The 24,123-nt window shown below is 26.4% G+C and overlaps 2 protein-coding genes across 4 annotated transcripts in view; both read right to left on the bottom strand.

The window, feature by feature from the left end:
- LOC112602809 overlaps positions 1 to 14,543 on the bottom strand; it is a 28,115-nt gene extending 13,572 nt beyond the window's left edge. The window contains exons 1-22 of the mRNA XM_025351136.1: positions 14,250 to 14,543; positions 13,944 to 14,096; positions 13,283 to 13,649; positions 13,068 to 13,209; positions 12,588 to 12,758; positions 12,353 to 12,511; positions 10,927 to 11,148; positions 10,652 to 10,855; positions 10,050 to 10,134; positions 9,794 to 9,932; positions 9,577 to 9,714; positions 7,769 to 7,967; positions 7,462 to 7,693; positions 7,019 to 7,131; positions 6,809 to 6,952; positions 5,962 to 6,072; positions 4,047 to 4,227; positions 2,504 to 2,659; positions 1,849 to 2,039; positions 1,374 to 1,543; positions 1,129 to 1,270; positions 851 to 1,018 (exon numbers count right to left, since the gene is read on the bottom strand). Coding sequence (XP_025206921.1) covers positions 851 to 1,018; positions 1,129 to 1,270; positions 1,374 to 1,543; positions 1,849 to 2,039; positions 2,504 to 2,659; positions 4,047 to 4,227; positions 5,962 to 6,072; positions 6,809 to 6,952; positions 7,019 to 7,131; positions 7,462 to 7,693; positions 7,769 to 7,967; positions 9,577 to 9,714; positions 9,794 to 9,932; positions 10,050 to 10,134; positions 10,652 to 10,855; positions 10,927 to 11,148; positions 12,353 to 12,511; positions 12,588 to 12,758; positions 13,068 to 13,209; positions 13,283 to 13,649; positions 13,944 to 14,096; positions 14,250 to 14,340 — 3,678 coding nt within the window. The 5' untranslated portion in view covers positions 14,341 to 14,543. The remainder of the gene's footprint in view (positions 1 to 850; positions 1,019 to 1,128; positions 1,271 to 1,373; positions 1,544 to 1,848; positions 2,040 to 2,503; positions 2,660 to 4,046; positions 4,228 to 5,961; positions 6,073 to 6,808; positions 6,953 to 7,018; positions 7,132 to 7,461; positions 7,694 to 7,768; positions 7,968 to 9,576; positions 9,715 to 9,793; positions 9,933 to 10,049; positions 10,135 to 10,651; positions 10,856 to 10,926; positions 11,149 to 12,352; positions 12,512 to 12,587; positions 12,759 to 13,067; positions 13,210 to 13,282; positions 13,650 to 13,943; positions 14,097 to 14,249) is intronic.
- Positions 14,544 to 14,967: 424 nt separating this feature from the next.
- On the bottom strand, positions 14,968 to 23,971 carry LOC112603301 (glutamate receptor ionotropic, kainate 2-like). 3 transcript variants are annotated; one of them, XM_025351809.1, is made up of 16 exons: positions 23,632 to 23,971; positions 23,387 to 23,539; positions 21,096 to 21,283; positions 20,851 to 21,029; positions 20,647 to 20,788; positions 20,241 to 20,573; positions 19,960 to 20,181; positions 19,626 to 19,829; positions 19,248 to 19,332; positions 19,056 to 19,194; positions 18,834 to 18,971; positions 18,559 to 18,751; positions 17,511 to 17,742; positions 17,337 to 17,449; positions 16,057 to 16,200; positions 14,968 to 15,298 (listed from the first exon to the last, which is right to left on the bottom strand). In XM_025351809.1, the coding sequence occupies exons 1-16, from the start codon at positions 23,714 to 23,716 to the stop codon at positions 15,185 to 15,187; spliced, it is 2,664 nt and encodes an 887-aa protein (XP_025207594.1). In that variant the 5' UTR covers positions 23,717 to 23,971; the 3' UTR covers positions 14,968 to 15,184. The 3 variants fall into 3 exon arrangements, with proteins under 3 accessions (XP_025207594.1, XP_025207593.1, XP_025207595.1); XM_025351808.1 differs by having other exon boundaries at positions 14,971 to 15,298; positions 18,559 to 18,766; XM_025351810.1 differs by lacking the exons at positions 23,387 to 23,539; positions 23,632 to 23,971 and adding an exon at positions 22,434 to 22,583 and having other exon boundaries at positions 14,975 to 15,298; positions 18,559 to 18,766.
- Between the last annotated feature and the right edge of the window lie 152 nt (positions 23,972 to 24,123).

Genomic DNA, 24,123 nt, shown 5'->3' with positions numbered 1-24,123 from the left:
ACTAACTTAACTCAGTTTAAAAAAAGTTAATCTATTTTTTTTAATTAGTACCTATGTTAATTACATAAAAAATGACTACCTATGTATTTCTAATTTACTAAATTATAAAAAACAATTTTATTTTATTTTTATCATAATGCACATTATTGTAAAGTATAAATATCTTTTTACGTTACGCATGATATATTATTTATTAATTTAAACTATACACATCTCAAATTAATAATTTAACAAATATTATTTTTTTATATAATATAGCAATTTTTTAATATTAAAACAATACAATTTATTATTCATAATTTTACTAAAAAAGTTTCTAATATCAACTGCAAAAAGCTAAGTTATTTTAATTATCAATTAAACTCCTTAAGTTCATAAGTTGATAAGAAAATAAACTAACTAGTTAAGTTAAAAAGTTAAAAAAAATTAACTTTTTAACTAGTTAATGTCCACCTTTGATTATAATTTATGTTTTTAAGTTCAGATTACATTTCAGTATACAATTTTATGTTCGATATGTTAAATCGTTATTTGTATTTACAATATAACTAATAATTCTATAGACCACGGAATTAAGTTTTTATATCTCAACATTATAAATGATACATTAAAACAATACATTTTTTATTGCTTAAATAAATAAATAAAATTAACAATCAGAAAATATAATTTTAAGTAGACATTCAATACAAATAATCGATAGGCAGATTTTGAATTTGATGACAAAAGTATTTGCATTTTCAAACTTACAAATAGTACTTTACGATATTATCGGTAAGTATTTTGCTACCTATAGTAGTATTAAAGTATCTACTTAGTAAATATATTATTATATTATACACATGCTTACTTTTATCGTATTTGGCGATAAATCACTGATCCGTCCGCTTTTCTGTTCATTGAACACAATTTCCTCAACGGCGTTTCTAACGTGCTGACTTTCTGGATCAATTAATCTGATTAACGTTATATTGGCCATTGATTTATGGAATTCGTCAAAACTTAAGGTATGCGCATCCTGAAATGAAACAAAATTATAAACATTATTATAATTCCATTGTATAATACGATAGCAATAAATAAAGGTAATTTATGTGATATTTTTCGGAATATATCCATCTCACTCACTAAATTTGTGATAACGTAGCTCTGGTAATCTCCCATAAAGTGGACTTCTTCCGCTTGTCCCAATATGTGCGTGATATGTTCGACTTCATAGTCTAATATAATGTGTTTTTCACCGGACAACTTTAATTCCTTAAACAACGGCCTGTAATGTATTATTATTATTATTATTGTTATTATTTGTAAATACATCATTGATGTATCAATGATTATAGATAGTGAGACCATTATGTCTCTTTATAGATTACCGAAAATCGTGTGTTGGTGGAATTTGAATAATTTTAATTGATTTTCCCGGAGCTTTTTGTCCATAATCAAAGTGCGTCAACAGAGCTTTGAGTCTAATCAAGCTTTCAGGACTTTGATAGATTACAGTGAAAGACTCCCAATCCATATCCAATATTATATCTCTTATAGCCTGCACACATTTTGAATCGTTAGAACTAAGCGGTGGTTTTACATTAATACTAAATCCTCAAGAAGAAGGTACAATTAATTTATATTTTTTAACATACTTAGATAGCCTGAGGACAATTATATAATACCTTATTTTCCTATTAAAAGTTTAAATAAAAAAATGATATGATTCAGCTTCTGGTGGCATTGATGCCTTTGAAGGTTACACTAATCGTATCGTTATTCGTTATACATATATATGACTAGTATATATCGTGTAATAATTATTATTGTCGATTTTGGACGTATAAAATGTATAATAAATACCTGTGCTAAAAGTGACGGATCAGGATAAATATTGATGGAGTAAGGATCGGGAGGTCGGTGAACTTTTTTCCAATGTGTTTCTATAAATGGTATTTGTGTACGGGTGCTAATAGATCTGACCACATTTTCAACGTCTTCGTCATCTGTTCCATCAATAAACGCAGCGATTCCGAGTTTCAATGTGTCGCATACTTTTATAGGTAGTTACCATAAAATTTTCCGTGTGTATTCATAGTGCGTATAATAGAAAAACAAACAGACAAAAAAAAAAATTAAATTTTTATATAATACATTTTGGTTTTGTTTATTTATTTATTAATAAAATTATGTATTTGTAGTATGCATTAGATTTAATAGGTTTTCTAAAGTTAAAATTATTTTATATATAGGTACTTTTTTTTGGAACATTGTATTGTATACTTTCAATAAAGTACCTATATCTAAATAAATTTACATGATAAATAGTTATTATATAACTATTAATCATTTATAAGAGTTAACCTATGTTTATAATAAGTAGATATATTGGTACCTATTCATTCAATCTATTTATTATGGTACAATAATTGAATGATAATATTAGTATAGATATATTATACATTTTAACATTTACAAGGAGTCGTTATATCATTTATTTATTTATTTATTTCCTTACCAACACGTGACACGTTATACATGTCGTTTATGACGTATTCAGATCTTTGAACGATTCTGTTTTTAGGTAACACCGTGTCCATAATATTAATTATTTTTGCGCTCACGTTGTATGCCAACTGATTGACGGAATCATCGTTCTCGTTAAACAATGCAACTGTAACAAAACAAAATGTTTTACCAGTAATATAATATATAATCTATAGATATAGGTACTGCAGTTTTTGAGGTTGAACACAATGTACTAAAACGAAAACGTATTGATTAATAAATAATACGTATTAGCATAATTTATTATCGATGTGATGAATTTGTACGAAGGTTTTAGAAATCTAAGTAAAATCAATAAACGTACTTTACAATTAGGGTTCGGGTTTTATAGCAAAATAAATCTTTAAAAAGCATTTTAAGTAGCCATAAAAAGCATTTATTAAATTTAATTTTAAAAAATAAATTTAAATTACACGCTAAAATAAATATTAAAAAAGGAATTTTTTTTCCGTTTTAAACCGACAGCAGAGAAGAATCTGTGTGAACAATACTACTCCTCTACTGACCGAAAAAAGGAATTTACGACCGTGTATTTGGTCAATAAGTTACTTTCGTTAAAACTTATTTTATTAGATGACGGACTTTAATACATTTTTACACATGACCTTTTCACAAAAACTGAAGTAATTGGTGTATATTTCATATAAACTAAATCATTTACATCATATTGTTCCATATTTAAGTTTAGTGCAGTTCCATTATTAATGCTATTGATTTTTTAAAGTTTTACCCATCCATTATACTTTGAAAAAAAAAAAAACACGATTTCTAAAATCAATTTCGCTACTTTACGTCTTTACCATTATAGCTTCCTTTAACTTGTGTTTTGCTTAGTATATAATTATAATTTCTGGCAATAATTACATAGATTAAGTATAATATATATATATATATGTTAAAATTTCATAAAGATTATGTATAAATTAAGATTAGAAATCAAAATAAATTTACTTAATTGAAATCAAAACGATTCAAAATGTATTTATACATAAGAATTATCTTTTTATCACACTAAATCTGCAGAAGAAGCATTTGTTACAAAAATCCTAGTCTTACTTATTACAAATTATTATAGTAGTATAGATTAATAATAGACAATATCATACTAGATAGTTGTACAAACCCATAATAAACGCTTAAAAAAAGTACAACAAAGGCCCATAATTGATTTAGGATATGATCTATTGGAATAATTGAGAAGAATAGCTCAAATTTTCTTTTAATTACACGGTACCTAATAGCTTAATTTTTTTTTTACATTAAATAGAACATTTTTTTAATATTTATAATTATACCTTCGAGAATTTTTTGACCATTATATCACTCATATCCATTTATTATAGGTATTAACGAGGTCAAGTTGGTAAATATTTGGAAGACGCCCTTCTGGTTCCCCCTAACGTCAGTGTATACAATATTTACCTATATAATAACTATGATAATAATTATTCTGACGAAAACATCAGTAAAATGTTATGCAGAAAAAGACCAACCGATTTTTACGATTTTGTTCCCAGCCAATGGTTTGATGTTGTCTTCGGAAGCCGCCGCGAGCAGTAGCACCGCGATCGACATACATAGCGTGACGATGTTCGTATACATATTTCTACCATATGGTTCAGAACTCGGAAGCACACTGCACACTGAACAAGAATGAAATATATTTATTTCCTCCTACACTCCAGTGAGAGCCAGGGACACACGAGGCGATAATTTTAGACGATAGCCGCTGCCGCCGTCGCATACACACGCTCATCAGTTATTTCCTCCTATTCATTAGACATAAGTTTTTGACGATTTTCGGGCATCGAGCCAACTGTCATGCGCACAGTTGTCACGCTTAAGTCTAAAACAGTAATTTGTACCGTTTTAATACTCAGTGGTAGCGAGTTAAGTTATTTATTATATCTCGCAGGAATATCAAAATTATGCTAGATGAAGTAATTGTTGAGGAAAGTCTAAAAAATCAAGTAAATAGGTAACTACTCAGCTGTATACCCTTACAGTTGTAGGTGTCGGGTGTTCTGCATTGTTAAGTAGGTCACTGTAATAGACGTGTTAGATTTTAATTTGTTGTTTCGTTGCATATAAAAAACGATTCTAAGCGGTTACGGTCTATCGTCACTTGTTAACCTATAGTACTAGAAGTATACTTTATCAAATGTCTATAAATCTATAAGTAGTTTAAAAAAAGGCAAAATATTTAAAAAAATTTATCAAATATAAAAATACGTAAAAATAATTAACTAAAAAACTAAAAGTAACTATAGTTATTCGTTTTTGATTTACACAAAAAAAAAAAATGTATCGATTTTATAGTGTTGTGATTTTTTGTAAGAATGTTCGTCTTCTTAAATTATTTTTCTCAGTTACTTTGAAAAGTATGGGAACATTTTTTAACTTTTGTCTTATCCTTCAAATTATCAATAAGATCCAATTTTCCACTAGAAATTACCTCCAAATCTACAAATTCTTACCCAAAAATAATTAGGATAAAAAAAAAAATAATAAAAAAATAAAAAAAAAAATATATATATATATATATATATATACACTTTATTGGAAATAAATACACTCAGAACCTAGACATCATTATATTTTGCCTGTGAATATCCAATTAAGTACGTTTAAATTTAAATTTTAGACACGTCCAAAAAACATATTTATGGAATTACACTAATTTTTTTAGTGCTATTCTAATCAAAACTTAAATGGAACCTTTTATTATATTTGGCTACCCTGTATTATACCTTATAGTTATGAATATAATGTTCTTCAGTCTTTGTTTACATAATTTTTAAATCAATCAAATTAATTTTGAAAATATGAGCAAAGAAATAAATTAAGCTTTCTATTTTGAAACGTTGTAAAATCCATTTAGTTAATATTTTAACATATATCAATGTTATTTTTGTTTTGGAAACTTATTTATAAACTATTTGCCTCAAAATACACATGATTGTAAAATAAAATTAACAATAAATAAAATAATATTCATAGTTGATCATAATTGATCAACATCCTATGAATCAGCACTTATTATTGAAAATGTTTTGAAGTTAAGTAAGATAGGAACATGAAAATATAGAATTATAGATTATATATATATGATTAAGATTCAACAGTTGTGATAAATAGATTGGTTAACAAATCATAAAGGCATTAACTAAATGTATAATCAACAAGAATATAGTTTAAAGATTCAAATACCACAATCAATTTTGTAAATCTTATTTTGACGCAAAATGTATAATTTTTTTTCTTAATTTAAAAATAAAAACTTACTCCACTAATACAGTACACAATAAAAAATGTGTTTTGTATTATTATTATCAAATGTAACTACTTTCTACAGTATTATGACATTGATATATAATAAAAGTACACACACACACACACATAAATTTAGTCTTCTGAAGATGGTTCGTCCGAATATGTAGTGTGTCTGACTGGTTTAGTCGAATAATGACATTTAAGCACAAATTTTAGCTCCAACTTGAACGCGTCCCATGGCGATAACTGTAAAAATATTATAATAATAGACAATATAGTACTTATTTTATTATATATGTATATCTTTTAATATAGAATGCGGTAATTAAGGAGAGGGAAACGGTATTTGATTTAAGGCAATAGCCGATAGTCTTGTTGGTGATAAATGATAATGCACAACTATTTTTTTAATTTTGAGAAGCTGTACACAGTAGTTTTGTGTACTGGAATTATTATCAGTGATAGTTATTACTGATAATTAAATAATTTTCTAAATTATTTGATATGTTATACTTTTACAGTTACCTTATATCAGACGTGTTTATTGTTGTAATTTAATTTATTCGGCTTAATTAATAATCTAAAACGACACCATTGATTAAGTATTATTATTATATTTGGTTATATGGACCGGTTAAATTTGCTTTTCCTACTCTATGAAGAATTAAAATGAAGTAACTAAATTAATATATAGGAATATAAAAGATGTTTTTAGAATATTTATGAATTATATGATCAATATCTATAAAAGTAAATATATATTAAAATGTTCATTCTTGATCTCAAAAACGATAAATATTCTGTCTATAAATTTAACAATCAATGAAATTAGAATAAATGTTTAAATAATTTCAGTTTTAAATGATAAATAAAAGAATCATTGGTAATTGGTTTTTGCCTACTCTCTTTATTATATTGTATAATAGCAATCATATTAGTGTATACAATCGTTCAACTATGAAACAAAAATGTATAATATTACTTTTTCTGTGACTGCCACTTTCCGAATGTTCCATAAGAATTCCAATAAAGAGAATATTAATCCTAACAAACACCCCAAAATAAGAATGACAAACATCCCTCCCACTTCGTTTACGTCTAATTCTGCCGAATCTTTTTTAGGTACCTAAAACATGATCCATTTAAATAATATTATTCAACATTATTAATCAAATTTATAAAAAAGTATTACTGGACACATTTTTTCTTCGGATACCGACCACCATTTGTCTTTTAATTCCATTAGCTTTCCAGACTCGGAAAGTTTTAATAACGCCATACTGACTGCCGTTCTGTGTGGAGCATCTAAAAAAATATATATTATATAATCATAGATAAATTGCATCATTAAAATCTTAAAATCAAAAAATATAATATCTACTGTTATTAATTAATTAGATTAAAACTTAAATAAACTAACATATTATATTTTAATGAGTTTCCTTATGATTATGAATGATAAATTAATTTATGGTTTGCTAGTAATATTTAAGTATTGATTTAAATATTTTTATAATTAAATTCTTTGAATTAATAATTAAAGAAATATAAATTTGGTACCTAAATGGTTATAATTGTATTACAAAAATTGTTTTAAGCGTGCCACAGATTAAAATACATTTGGCAGTTACTTACTAAAAGGCATTGCGATTCCATATGCTTTGTTATCCAACCAGCTTCCTACTTCTGTCAAATCACAATTTCTCTGGACTTCATACTCAATTGTACTGGATTCCATGAAAAACGCATATGCTTCTCTTTCTTTTTTCACTCGATCCACACCTTGTTTGTTGTCAAACATCATCACTGTGTCACCATATGTTTCCATTACGCTAAACATTTTTTGATAAAGATTCACGTCAGAGTTCTAAATCAAAAACATTCATACAAAATCTAAAGAAATGAATAATAATTGGTATGTAAATAACAAATTTAATATAACCTCAAAAAAACTAGCAGTAGATTGCCCTCTAACACATCCATATTTGATGGCCGATTGTTTGTCAAGATCCTCAACTCGTTTGATTGCAGACTCTTTTCTACTCGATGTTAAAAACGCGGTCCAATTAGCAGTGTATGATTGAGTAACAATTAATGCAAAAAACCACCACATAGATGCGCACACTCTGGTTGAAAAAGCTCTAGAAATTTTTTTGAAACCATTTAGTCATATTTGTAACACAGAATAAAAATAATGTATTACTCAGAGGCATACTTAGGATTTTGTCAAGAAGGGTGATATACATTGGCAAACATAATTTCCTCGTTGGAAAAGGTTTTATGCTTACTAACACTACTACTACTGTTTTTCAAGAATGTTGAGGGTTGATATAATCAGTAAGTACACACATACAGTTAACTTTTAAATAAAATAAAAAATAACAATAAAAGTTTGTAAATACTCAAACTTTCGAATATTCATACATTAAACATAACCATAAATTAATGACAACAGTCTGAATAGTGCACTAATGCAAGTATACGACTTTAATGAGTAGTGAGTGTGCTAGAATAAAAATAAAGTTATGCAATAATAAATTATGAAAATAACTCGTATTTTAGTGTTTTATCTGTATTCTGTTGTATTATTGGAATTATTTAAAATTTTGAACGAAAATATATTTGTATATAATATGTATATATATTTTATATTACAATATTTATTATAGCTTACAATATATATACCGATCAATACATGTCCTAACTCTTTAATGTATTTTAATGTATTAAAACAAAAAGTATTACTAGACAGGTTACTGAATATTCAAACATTGCATAATGTTTATCGTTTTCTACGGATCCACGAGCCTTAAAACAGCAATCAAACACTTGTCATTAGAAGCATGGTTCACGATTGACAATATTTTACGACATAAAACCTTTTTTAATTATATTGTATGAAGGATGGGCATTGACTATAATATTTTCAGATGCTAAATATATCAATATCCAATATTGTAATAAAGAGTAGCATTTTTGATAACTTTATTTTGCATTTTTGTATTATTATCTTATACCACCACAAGTTTACTTATAAATAAATACCAAGAAATGATTTATCCCCTATACCAATCCGTCGGCGCAAAAATAGTTAGAATACCTATTATAAATTATAATTCTTTAAAATAACAGTGTAATTAAATTGCCTATAAAAACGCCGTGTGATTGACGTTTTAGTATTTGAAATGTATTATTACAATGATATGGAAATTAGATGAAATCCAATTAAAGTACCTAACCTATATTGGAACAAAAAAAGGAAAGTCACATTGAGTTTTATTAAATTTTATAAGAAAAGATTATAACATACATTAATGGTATTAATGGTGCAATCTAAGTTAATTGATTGGATTTTTTTTGGGAGAGAGTTAGGGGTTAAAATGGAAGGAAGGTAGTATAATCGAGAAATTTATTTTCAATATTTTGAATTTTTAATAACATACATTTAAATATCATAATACATCTATAATACATCTTAATTATTATTTATTATCTATAGAATAGTAAATTAAAGAAGTAGCTAGTGACAACTGATGTATGTATATAACTAGATAGGTAACAATTAGAATATTATAATATTATAATTATAATATATATAATATTATAATTACCTGTATAAATAATAATATATACAAACATAAATTATTATAGCACCTTAGAAATTTGTTCAAATGATTAATATCATCGAAATTTTATGTCTAATATGTGCGTACATATATGTTATTATTTGATTATTTACATACTATTTACCTAGGCAATACTTCACTCCCTTGGCATAATATAGAGCCCAAAGAAAACCATAAACAATTTATTAAGGATAATGAGTTCTCGAGTTCTTCAGGCTCTGTTGCACACGGATGAGGATTTTGCCACTCGTTAGGAGTAATCCTAAAAACGACAATAAATTAGTTATGTCTTATACTTTTGAAACACAATATTTTTTTAAAAATATTATTCACATACTAACCTAGCTAATACATAAAGAACAATTGATAGACCTAAGTACGCAGTTGCCGTGTATATCCATACGTGAAATGATAAGGGTTGGGTGAAAGAGAATAAATTCGTTTCTGGTTCTTTTGGTTTACTGAATAAAATGCTGATTCCTATTATTTTAAGTTTATTATTTAATAATTATTATTATTGGTCACAGCTCACAAATTAAAATGTTTAAAATGATTTAGAAGCTAGGTGAGCATTCATAGTATTATATATAGCTTTACCTAAATTCATAAAAGGAGTAGTAAAATCAACCGCGGTTCTTCTGTCATGTGTAATAGTCAGATCACAAACAGCTAAATCAGCTCTCTATAAACAACAACAAAAAAAAAAAAAACATTAGATATTTATCTTAAAAAAATACTTAAATCTCGATTACATAATATAAAAACTTGAAAAAATAAAAAATCTCAATAAAAATCGAACACAATTTTGTTAGATGGATTTGTGTAGTGATTAATCAAGTATATTTTACAATTATAGTACATATGAATTTTTTTTATTATATTCTTTTATTTGTTGAAAATATTCATCAACAAAATTAGAAATAATATTAGTTTACGAAATGATATTTAATTATTTCGAAATTCAAAATAATATAGGTACTTACACAATAATTTTATGACCTGCAATTGAATTTAAAAAAACACGATTCCAAAATAATTTAAAAATAAATAAAATAAACTAAATTACCTACTTTAAATTAATACTTTAAATATTCGATACTATTAAAAATATTTATGTTTATAATTTATAAACATTTACTTTACATAAATACTTAACATGTGAAATTAGTATTGAATACATATAATACTATAATAGTTACCAGTTCATGTACTTCTCCGATAAGTCCGTCCCATTTTCCTGTCTTCTTGTCTTTTTTGCCGTTACCATCGTTCCGTAATTTAAACTCATATGTGATATTGATCTCTTCCGAAATCATACGTATCAAATCAACTACATATCCTTCGTACTTGTCGTTGCCAATCCGATCTTTATGATCTGTTTTCAACATCATGTACGGCTCGGTCTATATTAATATAACGTAAAAGATTAAATATTTTAGTTTCATATTTAATTTCCGGTGTACCCGTAACTAACAATTTTTGAAGCAACAATGAAAGTTTTGTTCATGTTTGCGTTCACTAGATCGTCCAGCATTTGATTTCTAGTTCTCGTGTACGACATTTCGTTTTTCGGATCCCAGACGCCGATCTTTTTGAATCCTGCATTTGTTAGCTCGACCATTTCCAACGTGAAATAATTTCTATACCCAGAATTTTTATCGAATTGTAATTTGCCCGTGAGACCGTCGACATCTACCTAAACACCAAATTGTTTTTAATCACCACAATGGTTATTTGTATTTTGCAATATCTATCCGCCATTATAATATTAAAATAATAATATGTAACGAATCCAATCTCCTACTGTTTATCAGTTATGTTTTTATAATTTATTTAAATTTCATCATTAACTTATATTAATATTACCTATGGGCTATGTTACCATATATATTAAAGTATTCTTATATTGTAACTTATAGGTGACATAGGCATGCGCAGACCTGAACAATTTTTTCGGGCCCTTTTCTTAATTTAGGCCCTCTTTTAACAAGACATGTACATATTTTAATAAATTATAATGCACGAATAAACATTATTTACATTTTTTTATTAAATATTCTTATATAAAAATAATAAATTTATAATAACATGCGCCTATTACAATAATTAAGCTCATTAATAACCAAATAATATTTGTATTACCTACTTATTAATAAATTTTACTGATACCAAGTTATAAAATATTTCATTAAATAGTTAGATCTAAAATCTATTTTTAAGATAATTGCAAAATATATTTATTATTTTTACTTTTGTAGTCAATGATATCTCATAGCTGTTATAATCACAATAAGTTTTAACGCGCAGATTTAAAATATTTTACGTTTTATTATGTTTTTTTTTGTTTCGAAATATAATTTTTTTTTTTTACTACATATTTTAGATAAAATATCATTTTTATTTTAGTAAAATTAGTTAAGATACAGACCCATAAATATGCTATAGGATTTAAATTTTAGGACCCCAATTGCATATCGGGGGGGGGGGGGGGGGCCCAGGCACACCCGGAACCCCCCGTGCGCACGCCTATGATAATTGATAGGTGACTTGATTAAAGCGACTGAACTGTAGTATTGAATCAAACCTAAACGGCTAAACAAGACATGCAATATTTATTGTTTAAATAACTTCATGTACCACTTCAATATATTAACAAGGCACTACATCATATAAAAATGTTTTTTTTTTTTTACTTTTCATTGCCCAGAATATTATTGAGGTCCAATTTTTTACAAGAAACTACCACTAAAGTTAATTATTTAACTATTTTTACTACTTCAAAATAAATAAATGTAAAACCAATACATTCATCCTTCATCGTTTAGCTCAGAATTTTAAGTTGTTTTTCCTTATTGAAATATTGTATCAGACACGCAATCATTGTTTAATTAGTGACTTACGACTCTCATGAAGTTGATAAGACTAAATCCACTGGACCATCCCGTACTCGATCTATTTGCACAACTGTTAGGTTCGGCCTTGATAACTTTTGTGCCTCCAATTCCGCGTAATGCTTTAGCGTATACATTGACTGCATCAAACATCAATAACGCGTTAACCTGATTGTGTTTAGAAGTATAATATGAAATAAAATATTTTCTTCTTGTTTGTTTAACAATGATATATAGCTATTACTGTAATAGTATTTGCTTGAAATACTTCCATATCCAAATTCATTCTCTGTTGAACGAATTCAAGATCGGCCATTATACTAATCACTGTTGGACTTGACGGATCTATTAATTTCACTGCAGTGATATTGGTACGTTTAAACTGCAAGTGACCATAATTTATGGTGTGTGCATCCTTACAAACATTAAAACGTATAATGTATCATAATTCATAAAATTCTTCCAAAATAAAGTTGTGTGCATTTTTAATAGGTACATAAAAAATCTCATTAATAGATACATAAACTAATATTATTTAATATAGCATAGTAAAATAAATATTAAACTAAGTACCTATAAATTATGTAAGCAAAATAAACCTAAGTCATTGTTTTCAAATTATAGTCCCAGTACTTAATGTTATAATTGAGAGGTTTAAAATTAAATAATTTTTAATAATTAATAAGCATTTAAATGCTACAAAATTAATTTTTTTTCAACTAACCAGAGAAGTAATAATAAAACTGTGGTAATCGTCCATTAGGCCTACATCTTCTGCTTGCTCCAATACAGTTAATATTATATCTGTATCACAATCTAGGACAATATGACTTTCTAGAGATTTTTTGACCTCTTTCAGCATTGGTCTGAAAAATCGTTTTGTTCAGCAATTAATTCTAATACCAAATGGTGCGTAGATACATTTTTCTTATAGCCTACCGGAAATCTTTATTTTCAGGTAATTTAATGATAGAAATGGCCGCTAATTCGGTATCTGACAATTTGGTCAGTCCAGAATAATCTTGGATTAAGTGCTGCAATCTTAAAAGTCCTTCGTCTCGTTGATACAACAAAGTAAAGGAAGTCCAATCCATGTCACGGACGATGGCTGTATACCCGCGACTGAGGGTCACCGGATCCGGATAGACGTTCATGTAATAGTTTGGTTGTTGTCTTGGATTCATTTTCCAATGGGTATCGATGTAAGGGATTTCTATAGAATCACATATCGATTGGACTATAGCCGATGACTCGTAGCCAGTGGAACCGAAAATAGCTCCAACGCCGGACTCGAGAGATTCGCATACTATATAGTGATAATAATTGGATAATGTGACGTATAATAGAAGTGAAAACATAGAAAAAAAAAAAAAACGATATCTACTTATATATCTACAATCTACAAAGGTAAAGATACTATAAGCTAAAGTAAATCTATAAAATTCTGAAAAGATTATAATATTTATTTTTTTGGATGTCGATAGTCCACCTAATCCAACATATAATGTAATATACGTGCAAGTTTTTATCTAATATGTGTTATAATTTATAACTTATATTTAACTATGTACTAATCTTTGCGGTGTGGATAGCCGCTTACCTTTTTTGCTAGTCTGATAACCGTCGTTGATGTCGACAATTTCAACTCGGCCCTTAAGTTTCACGCCTGAAAGTGTCGGGTCCAAGTTTACTTTATGTATGGCCAATTCAAAGGCCATTTGTTCTATGGAATTTTCGGACGGAAACAGACCCACTATGGCACACAACAATAACAATGACACGAATACGCACGATTTTCAAAACATTTATATAGTTGGTAATAGTAGGTAGACAATAGCTCATACGAGCGTTTAATAAAAATTATTCCAATTAAAATATTATTATAAGTACTCAATCGATGACTTACCGACGGTGATGCGTTCCACATCCTCCGCAGCCGCCGCACAAACCGCGAAACCAGACAATAAAAACAGGTACACTGCAGCTGCGGATTGCATGTCGCGCGCGGAATTAATGACGATTTTAATAGCTGCTCACACAAGTAGGTACATAATATTATACAGAATTATTAATTCCGTACATTATATTATACATTTTCTCGAGACACTAGCTAAACCGCTGAAAACCTATAATTAGATTGCGTACGCAAATTGTAATGGGCTGCCAGCCAGTGTCTATCCCGATTTGAAACAACAGCAATGACCCATCTACGATTATTGAAGAGGCAATCCGTAGCTGCTCGTATTTATTGCACACTACGTTATATATTATTTTTCTTTCCCACCACCTATGTGTACACGCGTGATATCTTTGGCAGCCGGGTTAAAGGTTACAGTGGTTACACGCCTGGAAAATAATAATGAATACGACATTGCGATTTTTTTAGCACGACCTTTATATTGTTGTCTTTGGAAGTCGGGCCAAACAAATATTATAATGAGCATCCTATCGGCGGCGGTATGGAGACAACAAGATGAGTATTTTTTTAATTATTTTCCAACAGTCGTCGAATTTAACATTTGTCGTTATATACATAACGGTATGTGGAGATATACCAAAATAAAAATCCAATTTTAAATGTCACAGAAATCAGTTCTATACTACAGCTATGTATTATATACTTTATACCTATAACTGTTTTTCCATGATTACAATTTCTGTACATGAAGTTATGTAGGCGTTTAGTCACAAAGTAAAAACACAAATAGCTGCTAGTTTTACTATATATGTATATACCTTTCTAAAGAAAAATAATTGGTTCACACATGATTATGGAGAATAAATAGGTGTAATAGTAAACAAATAAATTATTAATACAATTTATATAATATATTTTAATTATTATTTGGTAGTAATATCTGATGAACTGTCTTCTACATGTCTCACTGGTTTGGATGTTCCGTGACATTTGAGCACAAATTTCAACTCTACTATGAATGCTTCCCAGAGTGTTAACTACAATTAAAATTAATTATTTAAATAAGTATTGATAACTAAAAATAATCTTATAGAATATAGATATATGTACGAAAAAATGTTTTGTTTATAAATTTAATATTTATAATATATCAATAATATTATTGATATCAGCGTATCATTATTTGGTTTTTAAAATCTCTTTTGTTTTACATTCACTTATTTGTATACAAATACAAAATAAATTGGCTGAGTGATGGGTAGAAGGTGAAGATAATAGATACTTCATAATTTTATATCAACAGTAACACTAAATAAGATACAAAAATATATTGAATACTGGATAGTGGTTGGATAATATGTTTAATTTAGAGTAAATAACTGGTAAATATTACCAGCTAAATTTATTTTAAGTTAAATGCTTATATATTTTATACTACTATAATATGTCTATATGAGTCAATTTTAACATAATAATAAACTATTTATATTACAGAGCATAATATTAAGCATGATTGAATTAATATTGCTTTATTACTATATAATGCATTAAATTTTCTAAACGCACAATTTGTAAAAACTAACTTAAATTAACTTAATTATATTTTCACGTCTATGAATCTGTGATGAATCATGAAATTAAGTGTTTTATGCAAAGAATATCATGATAATAAACATTTGTAATTTGTAAATACTCCAATTTATTTTAATTTTTTTAGTAAGCTCTAAAATAATATTAATAAACATATTATAGTATCCATAAACTGTGTTGTATAATTACCAAGTTTTTATATTACCTTTTCTTCAACAGCCACTTTTCTTATATTCCATAAAAATTCAAGTATAGAGAATAAAAATGCTATCAGACAGCCAAGTATTAAAATTACAAACATACCACCAACTTCATTAACATCAAGTTCAGCTGTGTCTTTTTTCAAATCCTAAAATATAAAAATAAATTGGTTCAGTTTCATTTACAACAAATTTGTTTATTGCCAATTAATATTAATATGTACAAATATATATTTATGATTTATATTTTATACATATACAGTATGATTCCTTTTAAAGGTAACACTATCGTAATTTGGTCCAGTGACATTGGATTGAGGTGGGTTTTTAAGTAATTAGGGACTATTGAAATTTGAAATACACATTTTTTTGTAATTTTCAAATTTTTAACCCTTTTATTGTGTACATGCACAGCACAACTTGCATTTTTTTAAATAGCAACACCTACTTTTAACAGTAGATTTGTAAATTTGGTCTTTAATTCCATAGTTCCAAAATCAAAATTGACTAAATGACAATAAGGAAAAGTTTTAATTATAATTATTGAATTTTTCAAAAATCATCCTAGAATTTTATGAATTATGCAATTTCAATTTTTTTTTTTCATATTCATAGATTTTTATACATTATTAAATCATTTAAATTTAATTTTGAAGAATTAATTAACTTAAATAAAGCCTTTGATGTAAATTTAGTTGATTTACTAAAAGGAAATCAAACAAATTAACACAATTTTTATAATTTTTATTATTTATTTGGGTAAAATAATTATTGTTCTTTTATTAATTATATGCCCAAAAATAATCCTAAAACGATATACTGCTTAACAGTTTTTGTATGTAAATAGCAAAAATTTTCTCATTTTAATGTATAGCACAAAAACTAAATAATTTAAATTTAATAAATAATCATTTAATAATCATTTTAATATTCATGATGGGCAACTTACTAAAAATAATGATAAAAGTTATTTTTTTTTTATAAAATTGAAATGTTTATCTACTCATATATTATTTAAACTATTTATAATTCAAGTCAAAAGTAAAGAAAAATGTTCATGGATAATTTTAAAATAACAGTTATTATAGTTTTTATTATTTTTTTATTGAATAATTAATAAAATTGTTAAATACATAGTAACTGACACATATAATTAATTAAAAATATGTAAACTAGACATAAAAATTAAAAATTTCAAATTATATAAAATTATATATTGGATACTAAGATTATATACATATTTTATTATGTAACATTATAATAGTTAAAAAAATGTTGTACCAACCTTACACCTTTTATCGTCAGTTACTGACCACCATTTATTTTTTAGGTCCATTAATGCTCCCGACTCAGAAAGCTTTAATACAGCCATGTTTACAAGCGTCCTATGTGGAGCATCTATAACAAATTACATTTTTTTTATTAAATATCAATAAAATTTAAGTGAATTATACTCAACTGAATGGCATTGCAATACCATATGCTTTGTTATCCAACCAATATCCCACTTCTGTTAGATCACAATTTCTCTGCACTTCATACTCAATAGAACTGGATTCCATAAAGAAAGCATAATGATTTCTCTCCTTTTTAACCCTATTCACCCCTTGTTTGTTATCAGACACCATAACCGAAACACCGTTTAGTTCCATAACACTCCACATCTTTTGGTATAAATTCACATCAGAGTTCTAAAACAAAATAATGCCATTATAGTAAGAATGTAATAAGAGTGAAAAAATACTTTAAAAATATTACAATATGCATTCATTTTTAAATATGCACTCAAAGTTTACTAATGTTCAGAAGAAAAAAATATATTAAATTTTAAAATAATCAGTAGTTGATAATAATTGAAAAACATATAGCATTAACAATTTATTATTTCTTATGTAAAAATTAATAATAACTAATCATAATTTTAATAACTATAGTTTACTTTATTAAACGCTAGGAAGTTGTAACTTAAGATTTTAAAATTGATTTTATTTCAAAACATAATTTGGCATAATTTTATAGATAATATAAACTAACACAAAAGTATATACTATGAAATTAAAATATATACTTAATATTTAAAAAAAATAAAATAAAAAGTTAAAAATATAAAAAATTAAATTAATAATATTTCAATAAAAATGGTTTAAATTTTATTAATTAGATTTAAAATAGTTTATTCTAATAAATAAATGCATTTGAACAAATCTTTTTTTTTTTTTTAGTAATTTAAATAACAACTTTGTTGTGTGACGTATCAACAAATATTTAAAATATATCTAATGATTCAATTACAAATAAATAATTAGTAATTATAAGTACCTATTTAAAAAAAAAAAAAATGTTTAATTCAATACTCAATGTTTAGTATGTTTTCTGTTTTCAAATAATTGTATAATATACATTATTAACTATCTAATATACATTTTTAATGGTATATTTTGAATTCTTTTAATTTTAGTAGACATTTTTATAAAAGAATATGAAATATATAATCACCTTGCACTTACTTGAAAGAAGCTGGCTGTAGATTGATCAGTTACACATCCATATTTGATGTTTTCTGTACCTCCCTTTTTATCAAGATCTTCTACATTCTTTATAGTAGTTTCCATTCGATTTGATGTTAAGAAAGCTGTCCAGTTAGCAGTGTAAGATTGAGTCATAATTAGAGCAAAGAACCACCACATAGCAGCACATAATCTAGTTGGAAACGCTCTAAGATTTTACAAGTGATACCACTTATTATAATGAATACAGTTTTTAAATTGTAAGTAAGATTTACCTAGGCAGAATATCGCTACCTTGACAGAGAATTGATCCCATTGAAAACCATAAACAATTAAGCAATGATAGGGAATTTTCTAATTCTTCTGGATGAAGATTACATGGATGAGGGTTTTGCCATTCGTTAGGTGTAATTCTATAAAGTTTATAGTATAAACAATTAAATATTGTAGGTAATTGAAATATTATATTTGAGTAAGAATATAGAATTAAGAATTACCTGGCTAAAAAAAATAATACCAGAGACAGGCCTAAATAAGCAGTTGCTGTAAATATCCATACTTGAAAGGAAAGTGGCTGGGTGAATGAAAAAAGATCGGTTTGAGGTTCTTCTGGTTTACTAAATAATATGCTGATACCTGCATAAAATTTATAAGCATTTCTAGTGGATGGTTTAAAACACTCAACTTACCTAAATTCATAAATGGCATGGTAAAATCTACAGCAGTCCTTCTTTCGTGAGTAATTGTTAAATCACAGACCCCTAAGTCAGCTCTCTGTGAATATGTTAAAGGCTAGATCACTATCAAGCTTAGGGTCTATTATTACAGTTTTAACAATGTATTTTACTAAACATATAGATAATATTTCTATAAATCAATGTAATAGTAAGTTAGGATATTACTTAATTATGATTGGATATTTAATGCAAAACAAGGAAAACCAAATCAATACATTTCTTAGTGTTATAATGTATTTGTATATTATAATAAATATATGTAATGGGAAAAAATAAAAAAATGTAAAATATCATATCTACATAATTATATATGTGTAAAAAATGTGTTACCATTTCTTGTACTTCACCGATAATCCCATTCCATTTGTTTGTCTTTTTATCACGTTTTCCATTTCCATCATTTCTTAAACGAAATTCATAAGTTATGTTGATTTCTTCAGCAATCATTTGTATAAGATCTACTGCGTATCCTTCATATTTGTCATTACCCTCAAGTTTACTGTGGCCTTCTTTTAACATCAAATAGGGCTCTGTCTATTAAAGCAATTAAATCAAAACTATAATTTATTACAATAAAATTATTGAAATGAATAAAACAATTTCTATTCAAATATATTTAGTATATTTACAACGTATGCAGTGTATTATAATTATTTTTACTTACAACTTTTGATGAAACAATAAATGTTTTGTTCTTACTCCCAGCATATAAATCACGAAGCATTTCAAGGCTGGTTCTTGTATAAGTCATGCCTCTTTCTGGATCCCACGAACCAATTTTTTTGAAACCAGTATCAATTAGTTCTACCATTTCTAGTGTAAAGTAATAACGGTGACCAGTGTTGTTGTCAAAGCGCAAGAGACCAGTTAGGCCTTCAGTTTCAATCTATAACAGAATAAAAACATTAAGTGATGACTACTGAATAATATAGAAATTATACTTACTACTCTCATAAAATTTGTAAGTTTAAATCCATTGGACCAAGGAATAAATGGAGAGTTCATACATTTTAGTGGTTCAGTGATGATTTTATTTACCATACCAAGACTTTTTAATGCTTTAGCAAATACATTTAATGCATCATAAATGAGTATGGCATTAACTGTAAGTTTGTTAGCTTTTAAAGGTTCTATATTTAAGTTCATTCTTTGTTGAACAAAATTCAAATCTTTAACAATATTTTCTACATATGGACTTAACGGATCAATCAATCGGACAGTTGTTATATTTGTACGCAAGTTCTGTACAATACTACTAAAATCAACTGTATGTGCATCCTATAACCAATACACCATTTTATAGTTTTATCTAGATTAACACACTAATTAAACAAATATAATTAATTCTCACCAATGAGGTTATAATAAAACTATGATAGTCATCCAACAAATTAACTTCTTTTGCTTGTTTGAATATAGTTAATATTAAATCTGCATCACAGTCAAGTACAATGTAACTTTCTAGAGACTTCTTAATTTCTTTTAAAATTGGTCTAATAATCAAGTAGTTAACATTATAAAATCTTAAACATTAGGTACCTATGTAAAAACTCACCTAAAATTATTGCCTTCGGGCAATTGTATAATAGAAATGGCTGCTGCTTGTTTGTCATTAGGTTTTGTTTTTCCAGAGTAATCTTGGATTAAGTCTTGTAATCTCTTAAGACTTTCTGACCTTTGATAGAGTAATGTGAATGACTTCCAGTCCATGTCATGAACTATAGCCGTATAACCCTTTAATGATAGATACCTTTATTGTATATTTATATAATTGAAAAAATGTTAGTGATATTGCTTTACTTTTGTTAGTAATGTCGGTTCAGGATATGGGTTGAAATAAAAATTGAAATTTTTAACAGGCATGTTGTCCCAACTAGTTTCTATACATGGGACTTCCATAGTTTCGCAGAGTGACTGCACTATGTTTGATGATTCTAGATAAGACAGACCAAAAACTGCACTAATCCCAGATTCCATTGTTTCACATACTGAAAATTAAAATTATTATATTAGTTACGTAAAACATGATAAATAAAACTTGGATTAAAATTCATTTAAATAAGTATACCTAATCAATATTTTTAATTTTTAATTATAAACAATGAATGAATTAGTTTTTTTTTTTGTTTTGAGGATGCCCCAATCTTAGATTTAGAGCTTTTTGGTACCTAACAAATTTAGTTTTGTTTTTTTATTGGAAAGTGGATAAGTCCAAATTAGAAATTCCCTAACACCTTTAAAATTATCAAGAAAAATAAAACAATATTATAAAAAACGTGGCTATCAAATCAGTAAAAATTTAATTTTGATTTTGTCGCAATAAGAAAATTAATTACTTAAGAGACTTGAAAAATATTTGATATTTGAATACACATTTTTAGTTATAAATAATAAAATTAAAAAAAAAAGTTTTTCTAGCTATTTAATTTTTTTATTTATTATTTACTTGACTTATTTATAAAATTGTTGCTTATAGTAAAAAAGCTGGATTAATTTAATTTTAAGTTCAAGTCTTTTTTACAGCAATTAAAAAATATCGAAAATAAATGTTTAAATTTTGAAATATGATAAAATTCATTTAAAAAACTCTAAAATGTGTAAGTTATTTTTTAAATAAAAATGTATTAAATTTATAATTCAAAAACCTATGATTTGAAAATTAAAAAAAAAAAAATTTGGCGTAAATCAGTCACATACCTTGTTACCTTTATCTTATGGTTTTGTTTTACAATTGATTGAAATTAAAATTTTAATAAAATACCTATTTTAGATAGTTATTGTACTACCAAAGTAAATTTTTAGTACTTTAAAATGCACTTAAAGCACTATAACAAGCGCTATAAATATTAAAGCACTAAAAAAAATTAGAAAAGATTCAAAATAAAATTTCACCAATATTTTTTTATTAATTATTTTTTAGATTTTTTTTAATTATTCAAGTCTCATAAAAAATATTGTGGTAAATATTTGAGAAATAGGTACCTACATATGTTATCCGGCTCTGAAACATTTTAAGTTAATATAAATATGTAAAAACAATTGAAATATTATTGTTATAACTAACCTACCTTGTATCAATAATAAATTTGTAATATAATGTATTATTGTATTAATTTTTAATGAATTTATTTTATTTACCTTAAGAAATGCATTGAACAATAAGACTTCTAGTTATATTTTTAAATTTAAATGATCTACAGATTACAGTAGTACAATTATTTGACAATTGACAGTAGTTTTGAATACCGATTACCGAGAATGACCGCTCAACATCAACAGACATCACGGATGTGTACTTAAAAAATGCGAAATCGTTACAATAAAATTTAAATCTTTAAAATTAACTTTAAATTCACAAATTTTTCAAAATAATATGCTTGTATCAATTGAAAAAATATTAATCAAATTCATTTTCATTAACATAATTTTGGAGCCAATTTGATTAACTAAGTTTTACTTTAAGCATTTTTAAATCAATATAAAAATACGAGAGATAGCCGTATATGTAGGTTATACACTAATTCACGATCTAGCGCACATGCAACACGTCTAATGACCCAAATGAAATTGACGGCAGAAGCACAGAAGTGAGAAGACTATTAAAATCATTGTGCATGTTTATAGTTAGGTAATTCGGCGATAACGCAGTGTCCTATGTTAATTCGACGAATTCGATAATTGCGGTATATTTAATACGATTTTAAAAATAATTAAATTATTGGAAATTAATAGTCCAGTGTGATTGGCACCGCAATAATGGATATTTTTGTTTTCGTTATAGCATATTCGTATATTCGTATTCGTACGTGTTAACTGTTTTGATCCAAAATCTTTTTTTTTATAAAATGTTGTTTATTTTTTTTTTTATATATATATAAAAAATATGCCCGTTTATAGTAATTAAAACAAAACATGTTTCTAAATTAAAAGTATAAAGAATAAAAAAATTTAAAGAATTAATAATATAACATATATTATAGAAACAACTGAAAATAGATAGGTACCTAATAAACCATATTATTTTTTTTCTGTTTTGCTAAAAAATCAAAAATTTTAATTTTAAAATTGTTAAATAATTTTCATGTACCTACCTTTCAGACTAGTCATATAAGTATCTGTAGGATCGATAATTTTAATTTCAGCTTTTAAAAAAACATTTGCAAACTTTGGATCAATGTTTATTTTTTGGATAGCCAATTCGAACATTTTTTGTTCAATGCTGTTTTCTTTGTCGAAGAATCCAACTGTGTATAATTGACAGAAATGTATTTTAACATTTTTTTTCCAATTAAAATAACCTTTTAATTCATAACTGCTATTATTTTTTAACACTTACCGACGGAAAGCGGTACGTTGTCATTTTCTTGTCCCACAACATGGCATAGGCCAATGGTAACAACAAACGCGTACGAAAGAAACATGTTATCGTTCAGAACAAAAAATGTGTACTTACTTGAAATGAATATCGCTTGCGTTCGTCTGGTATCTAGTATTTAAATTTAGAAATATTTACCTGGCCTTTAGCCAAACTTCTCTTATGTAAATGAAGTGTCATAAACTCATAACATTACAAACAAAAGAGAAGACGGTTTCTTGAAAAAATTCACTTTCATTCGTTAAAGCTTAGGGCTATATTATGTCATTTATGTTATCAATAAATACATTTAGCTAAATAACTAATAAATAAACAAATAATTAAAAATGAACTAGGTAACTATTTTTTGACATACCTTAGAGATTTGATACTAAAATTGTTTTAAATAACACAACGGTATAATTTGTATTTAATCTTCTCAAGAACTTAGATATTTTAATATCTAGACATTTT

Source organism: Melanaphis sacchari, unplaced genomic scaffold (genome assembly GCF_002803265.2).
Source record: "Melanaphis sacchari strain LSU unplaced genomic scaffold, SCAv2.0 Contig105_pilon_pilon, whole genome shotgun sequence".
NCBI classification, from domain to species: domain Eukaryota; kingdom Metazoa; phylum Arthropoda; class Insecta; order Hemiptera; family Aphididae; genus Melanaphis; species Melanaphis sacchari.
Note: the sequence above shows the minus strand (reverse complement) of the source record. Positions and strands in the feature narration are given on the sequence as shown.

Excerpts from the sequence above, each read along its gene's own strand:
- LOC112603301 (XM_025351808.1), bottom strand. The coding sequence starts at position 23,716 with ATGTTTCTTTCGTACGCGTTTGTTGTTACCATTGGCCTATGCCATGTT. Across the intron at positions 17,450-17,510 it reads TGGTATTGCAATGCCATTCA|ATGCTCCACATAGGACGCTT; the intron begins GTTGAGTATAAT and ends AATTTGTTATAG. Across the intron at positions 16,201-17,336 it reads CTGACGATAAAAGGTGTAAG|GATTTGAAAAAAGACACAGC; the intron begins GTTGGTACAACA and ends TTTATATTTTAG.